General features: G+C 39.1%; 1 protein-coding gene across 1 annotated transcript in view; it reads right to left on the bottom strand.

The window, feature by feature from the left end:
- Nucleotides 1-9,527: 9,527 nt before the first annotated feature.
- Nucleotides 9,528-14,473, bottom strand: part of LOC108764638 (SOX domain-containing protein dichaete) — a 12,196-nt gene continuing 7,250 nt past the window's right edge. Inside the window, exon 2 of the mRNA XM_018512967.1 lies at nt 9,528-10,349. Coding sequence (XP_018368469.1) covers nt 9,542-10,349 — 808 coding nt within the window. The 3' untranslated portion in view covers nt 9,528-9,541. The remainder of the gene's footprint in view (nt 10,350-14,473) is intronic.

Genomic DNA, 14,473 nt, shown 5'->3' with positions numbered 1-14,473 from the left:
ATACATGAAACACACATACACGTGCATATAATTGTGCTTCGCGTTACACATGAAACGACGGATGAGAGGTGTGGCTTGCAAGGCGACACGCATCTTGAAATTTTGGGATTTCTCCTCGATTCTCGTCACCGCGCGGAATCGTTACATGGTGCAATAAATTTTAATCATCTTTTCGTTTCTCAAAGACCATTTATGTACAACTTCAAGTGATATATTAAAATAATGAAATTTATTTACAATATTTAATGTCAAATATTATAATTGTAACTGATTTACTGCAGAGTTTCTGTTTTTCAACATTTGAATGGCTATTCTTATGTATTTATCGTAAAGTAAAAGAAAAAATGGTGTAAATTGTTCAAATTAACGTTTTTTCGAAAATAAAGTAATCGATTTTTTTTAATTTGTATATAAGGCTAAAAAAGTTTTATCACAAAAAAATAGAACTTTTTAAGTCTTATATTTTTGTTAGTAGCTAAAAATACGCGCTATTCATCATTCAGATGTTGAGATACTTTGTAACACAATGTTATTGAGGTTAATGTAGAATTTTAAAGAACAGTGGCATCTTGGTTGGTGAAGAAATTGCCTATCCGGTTCCGAGGTGGCACGATAAGCTCAGAAAAGTGGCGGGGATCGACGAAAGGAAATAAAGTCAATTTTCCAAACTAGGCTCGGGCCAGGCCGTAAATCTGGATGGATATATTAGAGAGAAGAAGAAGGAAGGAAAGCAGAAAAGATGAAAAATGAGAAAACAAAGTATTAGCAAGAAGAAGTTGGTGAAATCAAAAAGAAAGATCAAATAAAAAAATTTGCGAAACATTGCAATTACTGTAATATATATTAATATATCATTCTAATATATTAGTGGTAAAATTTCAGAGGGTAAGGAAGCAAAAGAGAAAAAGAAAGACTTTGAGAATGAGAAAAGGAAGAGAAGAAAAGGAAAAATGCAAGTGACGAGGTAGAATGAAAAGAAAGGTATAAGAAGAAGAAATAAAAAAAGGAAACAGAGGAAGTTGGAGAAAATGGATAAGAAAAAACGGAAAGAAAATAAGAAAGAAAGTCTCCGAATCTGGGAATATACTAACAAAGAGGAAAAGGAACGGGTATTGTAGTATCGTTCGACGAAAGCGCGAGAAGGCAGGCAATCGCGATAAAGAACGTTCGCGTGTGGGTGTTTCTGCTTGTGCTTGCGGCACGAAGGGTAGGGGATGTGTACGAGGGTGGCACTTTCGAAATATCAATTTGAAACAGCCGTGGCTATAGGTATGCGTCATGCTTTCCACCGGCCATTACGGCCGGCTTTCCATTTTTATTTGTATTTACCGGGACGTTTCTGCCGACCCCCGTCACCCGCCTGGTGTCCCCGGGTCATCCAGGAACGTGGTAGAAAGGAGTCGGCGGCAATGCGACGTCGCGCTTTCTCGATATTTTACGACATTTTGTTTCCTATCCGCGGGGAGGAGGTGCTGGGGCATCACGCGGCATCTCGGACCTTATTCGACTTTTATGACGTTAAATCATGATGAAGTGTCTCGCGAATGGACCACCCTTCTTCGTTTCCTTCTGCCCGGCTCTCTTTCTTCTCTCTCTTACTTTCTCTCTTGCGCGCGATGTGCGGTCCTGTCTTTTACCTGCGATCATAGTTTCATAGTCATTTCTAACTTGCGAGATGTCGAAGGATTTCGTACATTGAAAGAATTCTTGACATTTGATACGTATATGTTCTCTAAAACTTTTAGAGTAAATCTCCTTCTCTTAAGATTGAGGCCGGTACTCATATTTAAGACTGTCTTTTAAATCTTAAGATGTCATGAACCAATCAGAGAGCTGTATTAGCATCTTAAGACGTTACTTAAAATGATTTTAAAATAAGGATCGACTGAATACTGGCCTGAGACATTCTTTTTTAAAATTGGCTCAATTTTCACTTTTTAAAGAGAGATTCCACTCCAAAGGATTTAGAAGGTACGATCCTTGGCAACCGATTCTTTTTTCTCTTCGGTAATCTTTATTAAAATCAGTGTGAATCAATGTAATCGGAAATCTCCATTAACACGTTCCGGGCTAATTTTAGTGTGGACTAAGGAATGTTTATTTACGTTTATCAAATATTTCATAATGGTCAAAAAAATTATTATTATTATAAAGGAGATCTAATAACACATCATATATCATAATTATGTATCACCTGTGATATGAAATAATTACGTTTCTTTTTACAGCCAAAATATCAAACTGCCTGAATAGAAAGCTCAACATGGATCATCGATGATGGTCACACAGAACGAAGTGCTACGGACTTTTGTATACTCAAATATTATTTATGTAATTTTATTATATAAAATTGTTTATTGTTTTATTTTCCAAATATTCAAACATTAGCTAACTCTGAATTCTTTTCCATTCAAAACTTCAAAAAAATGTAAACCTTTCTGCCAGTACACGATCTGACTTAACTTATAAAAATTTCATTTCTCGGACAGAACTGGGAAACGCGAAGAGGAAAAATTCTTCTATGCACAAGTAGCGATCTCACCGATCTCCCCCGACTTTTCCTCCGCGAGATGACTTATCCGCGAATTCGATCTTACAACCCTCGGAAAGATCGAGGAGCGCCGTTCGCCGGTTGCCGCGTACGACCGTTGACCGGAAGTCCGACGTGCGGTCGAAAGAAGCCCCTCAGGTTTTTCAATCTCGCATAATGTCTGGGCATGGTCTCTATCGGTGCCTTGCAAACCGTGACTGCGATAAGATAGGACCTCCGTGGCCCCGGGAATTTACGCTCGGCATAAGTTCGCCTTATATATGAGCGTCCACGGGAAATGCGACGATCGTATCGCGCGCCGGTCACGGACGCGATCCGTCCGTGAAATGTTGCCCCGGTCAGTATTTTACCGGTCCCGCTCTCCTTTTGGGGTAAGAGTACGACGAACGGGGCGAAACGACGTTCGGGAATGCCGGGCGAAGACGAACAGCCGCCCCGATGCATTCGTATGTTTATCCTCGTGGTGCAATGGACTCGCATTTTAAAACGCTGGACTGACCGGGACTTTCGTTATGTGCCGGATGGCCAGAAATTCCTAGGAAACTTCCCGTTCTAAGATTCAATCAATGGCGAGTGGTTACCCAATAATCATTAAAAAGAATCATTGAAGAGCTTTCGTGGAAAACACTCCACTTAAAAAAAAATCATCTTGTTTTATAAATTACAAATTAATTAAATATTGATTGCTTCTTAAATTGAAATTATTCATTGATCAAATTTGATAAACCGATACTCGATTACATTGTGATTTATATTTTTTAAGGGTGGTAGAAATTAGCAAAGTGAGTTCCATTGTCGGCAGATATCGTAGAACATTCTCAGGTTCGACTGCCATTCAATCCCACCCTAAGAAAACCACGAAAAAATAATAACTATATGTATCGTCCTTAATAAAAATATCACTCGTAGACAGTGGAAGGCAGGGTGAAAAGGGCGGTGGCGAAAGTTGCGCTTCGGATGTCGGCCTTGGCGCGCACTCTGAAAACCCCGAGAATTGTCTGCGGCGTGGCCTGAAACAACAATAACCCCATTCAGGTCGGTGGCATTTGACAGTGGGGTCGGAAACAATGAAACAATCAGTCCTCAGCCCCTCTGTAACGCGGATGGAGACCAGGGAGAGGGAAAGGGAGCGCTGGGGGAGGGGTCGGCGAGAGGTGAGACAGACGGGCATGAAGGCCGGAAGTCAACAGCGCCGGACAATGGCAGGCAGCGTCTGACTACCGTTCCTAATTAACCAAGTTCGCCAACTTCGGTCGGACTTGACGATCTCCTTCCCCTAATGCATAATTAAGCGACGTTCACGGCCGTTCCCGCGACGGGACGACGGCATGAGCCACCGATGGCATGAATCTATCAATCCAGAAATGCTAATCGCTCACGAATCGAGATCCAAGCAAATAGGTAACAAATGTAACAATAATTCATGGTGACGTCTGTTCCTCCCTTCTTTACTCACATTCTCCAAAATCCTTTCCATTCCTTTACAAAATTCCATGCCACCTTTATACATTAACTGCTACATAAAGACATAAATCATTATGTCAATAATCAAGCTTTTATATCAATAAAAATATACATGAATTAATCACTTATGTTAGTGACAGCCCGTAATATAGACTTTAATTGAATCAACAGCGTTTTTTTCTCAGTGTAGATTCTACGATTACTCTTTGACATTCGTTCTTCTTCATCACTTTCTACTTTTCAATCTGCTTCTCTTCACATCTTACCTCACTTGTCATGAATGTTAGACATGTTCTTTTGTTATATATATTTATGCAGTTTTAATATTATGGTCTTAGCAGTTGCTGTCGTCTTGTCATTTGCGGCACATTTAAATTTTACGTCAATCTCGTCATCCTAAATTGTAGAGTAAGATGGTAAGATAGTAATAAAATTTGAACTCTCCACACAATGTGAGAAAGTTACCAAACTTGGACCTCGAAAATTGGATTCAAATCTTATTTCATTCAGAATCATGTTCGAAATTGAACCATCTTACCTAATATACACTCGATAGTTATCATTGTCATTATCATAGTCTCGTAGTCTTTACAGTTCAAGATGTTTAACCGCTGAGATATTCATAATAAAATATTGGAAAATGCATAATTCAAAAATTAGAAAATTGTAGGCTGCCGTAAGTAATTTCGTGAAATTGGTTCTTGCATTCTCCCTGTTATCTGAAATACAATGTTCGATATACATATTTGACAGGTTGCATAATAACTTTGAAAAAAAAAATCGAGAAATTTTAATTTTCGTTTTTAATATCGCTAGGCTAGACCTCTTAGTACATTCCGAGAAATTGTTAATTTAAATTAATTACAAAAATTTGTCGGAGAAGATTCTCATGTATCTCGCTGTGCAATCTAAAGAATATAAAGATACGAGATGTTTGTTGTAAGACGATAAGGGAGGCGTCAGCCACGCGGCTCCGCTATTATTAACCTTTAGTGCGCCCACCCCTATCTCTCGTTCTCCACCCCTTCTCTCTCTCTCTCTCTCGCTCACTCTGTCATCACGCTTTTTATTATTCGCATAATCGGATCTGGAGCGGCGATAGCGCCGGTGATTTCGGGTTTGTCTAGGGTAACGCAGTTGTCGGCCGGCACAATGCCGCGCCTGAATGCCTCATTGTCTGCCGGGACCGACGCCCACTCAAAACTTCCACTCGCGCCCACTGCCGCCCGTCATTTTCCGCAATCAAACGATCGCGCCTCCTCTCTACGCCGTGCATAAAAGCGCGGCTGATATCGCCGAGCGTGGACGAGCGACGCAATTAAAACGTCCGTCCCACCCCCTTCGGGACGCGGGAATCCCCGAAGAGGATCCCTGTGTTTCCCGGCTAATTTCAGTAAAATGGCGAAACAGATTTTACCATCGCCTTATCTCCGTGGAAATTTTAGGTACTGAGGCTGAAAGATCATTTAAATCTGACTCGCGCGCAACCCCCTGGCTCGTGTTTTGGCGAAGATTACTGGATTGTGCACCGGGCTAATTCCAGCTAAATGAAACAAGTTTCTCGCGTGCCCCGGCGTGGAAGTACTCGCGGCAACGTTGATGTAAAATTCAATTGCGGGCTGCGCAATGACGGCGCGGAGAAGTTGAAATTCTCTGAAATCAAGAAGACAATGTTGCTCCTAAGATACCCCTATCGACACGTAGCGTTGTCAGAGTCGTCCTCCTCCTCGCCGCACCCGCGTCGGATGAACTGTGTGGTCGGGATGTTCTCTCGATGCTCACTCTCGACGAGTGATTACATTTCACTCGAATTCCCGCTTTCGTCTCCTTACCGAGGGAACCGTCCGGAGCCGTGAAGCTACGCGCAACGAGGACATTCTTCGATGACAATACCCGCCACAATCGAGCGCGGCGCACTTCCGCGCATACTAATGGAGTGGCGTAGACTTCCCTGGTCAGAGGATAGTCGTTGCTGCTCTTCTACCCCGCACGTTCCTCTTTCCACGTCTTTGTGCACCAACTGTAAAACTTACCAGCCCTCCGCCATCGTCGTTGTCATCTTCGAACAATCCGGGCGTTATTCGCGAAAGCGCATAGAAACTCGCGTTCCACCAATGATATTCCATCCTAAAGGACTAGAATGGATTTCGAATAGGATTGGATAGATCCTAGACATTCGGAAAAATGTTTCACAATATTTTCAATAAAGAAGAACATTACGATTACAAAACTACACTAGTCAACAAGACTTTGATAATGCTAATAAAATCTACAGTTTGTGCTTTTTCGTCGATTTTTTTCATATCTGATGCTCAAAAAGTCCTAACACGTCATTTTTGTGTAGTTAAAAAGATTTGTTTTCTGAAAATCTAAAAATATAGCGAATTCTTCTTGTATAAATGCCAAATAAATTCTATTATATGTGCGACTGTTTCATTCTGAAATCACAAAGTAGATCGCTTGCAATAAACAACTTTGGAAAAAGTTTATAGCCTGTATTTCAAGTTGTCAAGTTGGAATAAAAAGTTGAGCTCCTCATGTGTGTTGCATCTATAAGTTGTTATGTATTTTTTCTCATATTCAAAGGAAAGAAAAAGAAAACTTTAAATTCACGTAAAAGTGATTAAAGAAAAATAAAGCAGATATTTCTATTAAAAATGTTGCTCTGATAAACATTTCAATAAGAAAAAAGTTATACTTTTTTGTTGGTATTTTTTATAATTAGTGAGTAAGAATTAATAAGAAAATTTTATTTATTGGTTCACGTTATTATAAATCTGAAAGTTAAATCTCGCCTCTGAGTGGTTTTTATTTGAAACTGTTTTAAGGATTTATATACATATCTCGACTTTTAAGCCGTGTATTCGTTCCTTGCGAAATCGATCGCAAGCGCGGCGAAGAATTCTACTGATTGTCGTGGAACAGAGAGGGAACGTGCCGCCATTCCCGCCGTTATCTCACCGCGGAGAAAGCATGATTGCCTTTATGGGGGAAGAAAGGGTCCTTCGCGGTGGCGATAATGTCCCCGTGGCAGCGAGACGGAGGCGTCGCTATCAGAAATAAAACACGACGAGCCGCCCTGTAGGCCCCGGTAAGAAGGGGAAGGCGACGGTGGCACGGAGGAGGAAACTTCACGTTGCCCTCGAGATTTTCCTCGTCGTCACCCCCTCCGATTAATTTCGCGGCTCTCCTTGGAAAAACCACGAGGGTGGTGCAAAGCGTGCGCTCGTATTCACTCGCGCGATATTAGCCTCGCGATAAGCTGAAACTTCAGACGTAGACTTTTAGGCTGTCCTCGCTAATATTTGATCTTCGATAAGAACGCGAGCGTACAAAAAAAAAAGACTGCGAATATCTATCTGAAATGTACACCGGTAAAAATTCTGCTGACAAAAGGAAAGGAAAGTCTCCTTGTTTGCGCTCCTAAATAATCATGTTTGAAAAATGCAAGAAGTTCAAGGGATGGGGGACAATATTCCTTAATTCGGATCGAGATTTATTTACAAACGCGTTGCATATATTATATTACAGAAGTAATTAACAATAGTATCGTAATCGTCGAGGCGGGGATTAACGTGGCGCATCCGCGTTATTCTTGTTCCGAATTAATCGAGTTAATCGAAGCGTCGCTATGCGTCCGCGAAATGCGTCGCGTGATTATTGAGAAAAAGAGAGAGAGAGAGAGAGAGAGAGAGAGAGAGAGAGAGAAAATGAGAGAAAGAGAGGATATGTTTTTCTATGCGTTAGATACGTTTTATGTTTTACTTGCATCTTACTCCCGTTAGGGTACACGCTAATGAACTCGCATCAGTGCTCGCTACGGTCGTTAGAAATACTTAGTGGGAATTTCTACAAGGAGGAGAAGTCGGCGGATTACTCTCGACGAACGAGCGTTAATGTTACAACTCGCCTTAACAAGTCAACAATAATCGTTACACATATAACAAAAACGAGATCGTATAAAATATATCGCGCGTGTCTGGTGTTATGAATTAAGAGGCTTATCCGTCGGACAGTTCGGTGAAAACATTTTGAGAAGAATTAAAATGGAAAACGCGTGACTTTCCACAATAAATAGTATCTACACATTTGAATTTCGTTGAATTTCAGATCGAGTCTTTTGGAACATTGGTCCAAAATCGAGAGATTCGTAAACATTTTATGAAAGATATATAAATATTTTTTCATTTTTTATTTTCTATTTTTTTCAGATGTAAAATTATGTACATCGGTAAATACTATATTTTTCAAAATGTCCTAATTTTCATTCAATTTATGTCTCCTCATTGAACAATCAGGATAAGCCTCTTAATCCCAATAAATTAAAATGTCAAAATATTATAAACACGTGAAATACAACATTGTAACGACGCTCTGCGCAAAAGTTGGAGAAAAGTTAAGAACATAATCCTGTTCGTTATTCGGATTACCAGACAACATTGACGAAATCAAGTGAGATGGAACGTAATGTACCTCTGATAACTTTCGAGAATGTCTTTCTGATTTTCCCATAATATTAGAAAAGAATTCGCGTCGCGACCAGTGTTCGCAAAGCCAGCCACGCGTCTTCCATTTCGCCGTATCGATGCTTTCGCCGCTTTCGTCGCGAAAGCCGGTGCAGCGCAGCGCGACGCGACGCTGCGAGATACAACGAAACCGCGTCGTCGGGGTTCGTACGCGTCTCTACGTTAGCATTCAGAACGTTTCAGGCTTATTTCGCACGGCCGCGTCCCAAAGAAGAGATTTGCCTCCGCCAGAAGAGCTTTTTTTTTCCCTCCCTTCCCCACCGTGTCCCCCCCCGAACGCGCCCGTCCGCCCGCCCGCCCGCCCCATAATATGTGGCATGTGAGAGGGTTGGTTATCTCATCAGAATTGGACTCCTCTAGCATCCAGCTTCGCGTGCACGATCCGGTCGAAAGGACCCTTTGCGCCCGCTCTTTGTGGGATTTCGGGGCCGTATAGCCGAGTTATCGATTTCTATTTCTGTTCGTCAGCTCCGACTGCGGTCGAGAAGCTATTCCTTCAATACGGCCTACTCTTCGATTCCGATATTTTTCTGGCGGACGCTTCACCCATAAGTCGTTCTCCCGCTCATTATTTTGGATTATGTTACTCCGAAAGAGATCAAACTACAAAAACGAGTCCTCGTTAAAAAGGAGAAAGCCCTTGGCTTCGTTCAACGTTTTTCATTTATCCAAGAGCTGCGCGATAGCACTGATTCACTTTCGACTGCGAGATACTAAAATATTCGTCCAGAGAATTGCGCAACAATTATTCATTGGATCACTGCATGTTGGCGATATGCACGCCATTCCTTGGCGGCCTGGACACGGTCGTCGAGTTCCTCTGTTGCTCGTCTTGGAAGTGGACGGCGTCTTCCTTGACGACACCGGTGCTCAGATTCACGACCGTCGTTTGGGGGATCGGGGAGAGCATCGGAGCGACCCGCCACCAATCGGTAGTCGGCCACGCGGCCGGCATCAGGCTCCCCCGGAAGTTCAAATCCGGGAGAACCGGGAGTGGCCTTCATATGACGTGTCCACGCTGTGAGCTTGAATTCGAGCCATTGGAAGTCGACGTCAGACTCTGAACCGAGAAGGCGCTATCGACTCTACCGCTTGATGACGAGGACGATGTTGTGGTGGTCGTCGTTGTCGTCGTCGACGATCTCTCTAACTGTTCCGTGGGTGGTGACGAGGATGAGGATGAAGAGAAGCGATCCTGAGAACGGTCCTCCTGATGGTGGTGATGATGATGATGATGACTCTCCAGATTGGCGGAGAAGTCCAGCTCGAGTTTTCGATACCGAGATTCTTCTCGTTCCGCGACGACGGCGTCATCGTCGGCCCTTGCCGGACTCGGGAAAGGCAGATCATCCATCTTGGACGGCGGAAACGGCCTTTTAGGCTCCTTCGGCGGACTCGGGCAGCTGCAGTTAGGTTGTAAACATGCGGCTGCTGATAGGCCCGTCGGCCAGGACATCGCTTGATGGCTCGGATAAAAGGGACTGCCGGTGTAGAGGGCCTGTAAGGCCAAATCGGCGGCCAGCTTACCGCCGTTAAACTCGTCGCTCAGCTTGTGCTGTAAGGGATACAGCGGGTAGGCAAACGGTGGAAAGAAGCGCGGGATCTTCAGGTCCTCGTGTGACATCAATGGATGATGCGTCGGAGGCGTCAACGGTGGCAGAAGACCGCGTGATAGATTGGCCAGGCTGTCGCCAGGTGATATCAGCGGCGATATCGAGAAGCCGAACTTGTTCTCCTTCTTCACCAGAGACTTTGGTTTCCGGCGCGGCCGATACTTGTAGTCGGGATGCTCTTTCATGTGAAGAGCTCTGAAAGGTGGTTAGTAATTTGTAACATTGTACTGTTAGATTCGACTGCAATTTGTTTTGTTTTTATTGGTGTTTGGTATGACTATGTAATTGTGGTGAGTATTGTATTAATGGTACTAGTGATGATCAATCACTAATTAATAGTAGATACAAAGTATTAAAACATTTTAGACACATACTACTCTGTGTATTTAAATATGTTGAATTAGGAAGATGCCAAATTTCTATATAACAAAAATTGTTTAGAAAACTTTGATTTGTGTTGAAAAATAAAATTTTTCTCGTGTAATAAAAATTTGAAGATTGAAAAATGTATTTTTAAAGGTCTACATAAAAATTAAAGAAATTAATAAAGTTAATATGATATTAAAGAAATCAGTACGCAAAAATTAAGCGCGCGTTTGTTGTATTTTCCGAAAAAGTATGCAAGAACTCAAGTAAACATCTGCTCCGTTTTTTTTCAAATATAGAGATCTTAAATTTAGTTAAGTTGTTTTATTGCCTGACAATCTTATTAATTTGTTCATAATATAATGTTAACATTACGCAATAAATTTATTTTCTCCAAAATTTATTTCCAGATTAAAAAATTATTTAAATCGCAACTTATTTTGCTACTGACATTTTTAATGGATTAATTTAAAAATGATCATTGCAATTGAATACAAAATCAAGACTAAAACATAATTCAAATTTAAGGAAGTAATAAAGGTCAAAAATAGAGTTCAATTAAAGAATGATTGAAGTGTATAAAAAGTACAATTATGAAAAATATTAAGTTTTAAAAATTTATTAGTGTCTCATACAAATATCATTGCTTGTAGATATTGACTCCGTTTTAATTCTCTAAAAATTTTTTTATGAACGAGTCAATTACTATTTAATAATGAGTGCGTCAGAGATGCTGAATGAATATTTTGTCGAATCGAAAAATTTTAATTTACAATATATAATAGTAGAATAGCGCAGTAATTATTTTAGATATCTATACAAAAAACATTAATATGAAATGTTAAATACGTTTTTCTCGACATCACATTTTTTCACACTATTGAAAGTAATAATTTTATAACCAAAGTTAAAACAATCTCTTTCAAATTTTATGTTTTTATGAAGAAAAGATTTTTCTGCGAAGTAGATTGTAATAAAATCTATTATGCAATAGTTTTTTTACATTAAAGATTGAATACTGGAATTTTTGCTTTTTAACTTGAAAGAACGTTTTTAAAATGTAGCTGATCTTTCTCAATAATTGCAGTCTGCTTTGTAAACAGTTTAATAAAAGTTCAAATATCATTTCAATCTCGTTTCAAAATCGCTATCATTTTTGTTAGTAAAAGAGATTTTTTGCCGTTAACATTGTATAATAATAAGACAAATAATTAATTTAATAATAATTTTTTCTGTAGAAATTATATATATTTCTAAAATATCAATATATGTGTAAATAGAAATTATATATATTTCTAAAATATCAATATATGTGTAAAAAATTAAAGTAATTAATAGTTAACAATAAATAATAAATAAAGTTATAAAAAAATAAAAAATCGTCTTTGTATTTGCAAGACAGATTGTCTTTGTAATAAAGAAGAAAGAATTCTATCTTTTACACTTATTAATAATTGTCTTTTAATTTCTACCCAATTTTCTCATTCGACGCAGATTCGTTGAAGCTTGTCGTTATCGTAAATATGTAGCTGAATTCGATGTCATTATACGTCAGTAAAGTAAAGGGAAAGGAACAGCTGAGAAGGGTTCCACGTGCGTTACAAGGAAAGGGACCGGCTTAATTGAATAGTTTCGCAACTGAGAACGCGATAGTTAGGCTGCGATGGGTCTACAACGTAATTCCATAATCATCTCATGACGACAAGAGTCGTTAAACAAAAGTCCTATTATAAATGATTTAATAAGCTTAAGTTCTTTTTAAATTTTTGAAGGTTTTTACAATTTCTAATAATAATTCAATAATTTTTTCGTCAACAATTGTACAATAAATGCAAAAGTATTCGTACAGGAAAGATACCTTTTAAATAATTAAACTTACTTTGGAAAGTAAACATCAATTAGCAATTTATATATTAACAAAGAATAAAATAGATTATATATTTCTAAAAATTATTTTATCCAAAAAGATGTAATATAATAAACTATATTATTTTAATGAAATAAACAAAAATAAAAAATTATATTATTTGGACGTACAAAAGTATTCACACAGTTAAGCAATTTAATTTTGAAGATCACGAACATTATTTTCGCAAAGCCTTTCGCGTTTGTATTAGAATTTATTATTAATAAATTGTTAATTAATTTAATTTTCTACAAATAAGGCTTTTTGAACAAAAATCTCCCAGGTATGAATATTTTTTCTCGGATTGTTAACTTTTCAAAATTCTTAACACTGACCATCATAAAAACTAAAACTTTTTTCTCGAAGTAGGACAATAAAATTATGAATACGTCAAGAAATGGAACTGTCCGTTAATCTTAAGACGCCCTGTATGTTCGTGTGTCTTTCTTTTTTTATCATGTTTACGTTATAGCACGATTATCGATTATCACGAACGCTAACACCTCTCTACAATTTTTATAAACTGTGTTCTCGCCTTCCCACGTACAATGGGACGTATTATCATCGTTCCAGAGCACGATACGGGGCACCATAGGTATTTGCAGTAAGTATCTTGTACACACACCCCCCTTTGGCGCGACGGTGAAGGGGAAAGAGGAACAGCGGCGGTATCTCCGACACATAATACTCCATTATGTACCCACGAGGCGCACAAACGCAGTGCTTATTTATGCCTCACCTCATGGAGATAAAAAAAAGAAAAGAGGAGAGGCGAGAGGGGAGGTTTGGAGATACGTGGGCTTTTTCGTAACGGCGGTCGCGTCGCGAAGAATTTCGCCGGAAACCACCAGGACAATGCAGTCGGAGGCACGAGGATGATAACAGTGGTGCATTTACTTCACGCCGTCATAACAACGTATTTAGCGAGAGCAAAGTCGTTTTATCATTGCTGCTGTTATTATTTTAAGTCGCGATAGCTGCGCAAACTGTCCGCGCGTTTTTTTTTCCATTCGCACGGTTTTCTTTTTCAAATAAATGATGTGATCTCGAATTAATATAATTTATATAATGCGAAATATATTCATATTGGAAGATTCGACTTCTCTTTCTTGAGAGCGACTCGTAATCTCTTTCACGTTAAACTTATCACAGGGTATTTACTGAAATCTTGTAAAAAAATTACCTAATAATTCCTGGATTCTGCGCAGATATTTTTATTAAAATTCTAGATAAGAGATTAGAGAATTTTTTAACACAATGGAACGCTTTAAAATAAATTGGAGTGTAACGCAAACGAACTTACTGTCTTCTATTAAGTATTGCTCTCACCTTAATTTGCGTGAATATAACTGATCGTCAAGATTTTGCACTGTCAAGAAAAAGATCATATTGCTCTCACCTTAATTTGCGTGAATATAACTGATCGTCAAGATTTTGCACTGTCAAGAAAAACATCAACACTCTAAATTTCTTGCAATAAAATCTCACTTCAAGAGAGTGAAAATGCAACCACCCTTGAAAAAAAATAACGATCTTCACTCTTTTTAGAGTGAAATCTTACTTTTTTGGAATGAGATTTCACTTTTTTGAAATGAAAATTCACTCTAAAAAGAGTGAAGATCGTCACTCTTTTTTCAAGAAGTGAAATATTTCCACTTTTTTTCAAGGGTGGTTGCGTTTTCACTTTCTTGGAGTGAGATTTTACTGTAGGAAATTTAGAGTGAAGGAAACAACGTTTCCAGAAAGAGACAGAATTTAAAATGAAAAATTATAAAATTTCAATTTCTCTGAATATCGACAAAATCCCAGAGGATAAAAAAGAAATCTTCTGACAATTTCAAGTTCTTTAGGTTTCTCCAAGTAAACACCCTCGTCTCAGCTACTTTATCGCAGCGATGAAAAAAGTCCTAATTAATAACTACAACAGAAATCTCTCGGTATGCGCCAATCGTTTTCTATAGAAGCACAAAATGGAGAATTACCATTACACAGAAGTGTGATGAAATTCGAAATTTCAAGGGGTAGCTGAAAAGTGAGGGGGGGGGGG

Source organism: Trachymyrmex cornetzi, unplaced genomic scaffold (assembly GCF_001594075.2).
Source record: "Trachymyrmex cornetzi isolate Tcor2-1 unplaced genomic scaffold, Tcor1.1 scaffold441, whole genome shotgun sequence".
Lineage (NCBI taxonomy): Eukaryota > Metazoa > Arthropoda > Insecta > Hymenoptera > Formicidae > Trachymyrmex > Trachymyrmex cornetzi.
The sequence above is the reverse complement of the archived record's forward strand: the minus strand, read 5'-3'. Positions and strand labels throughout refer to the sequence as shown.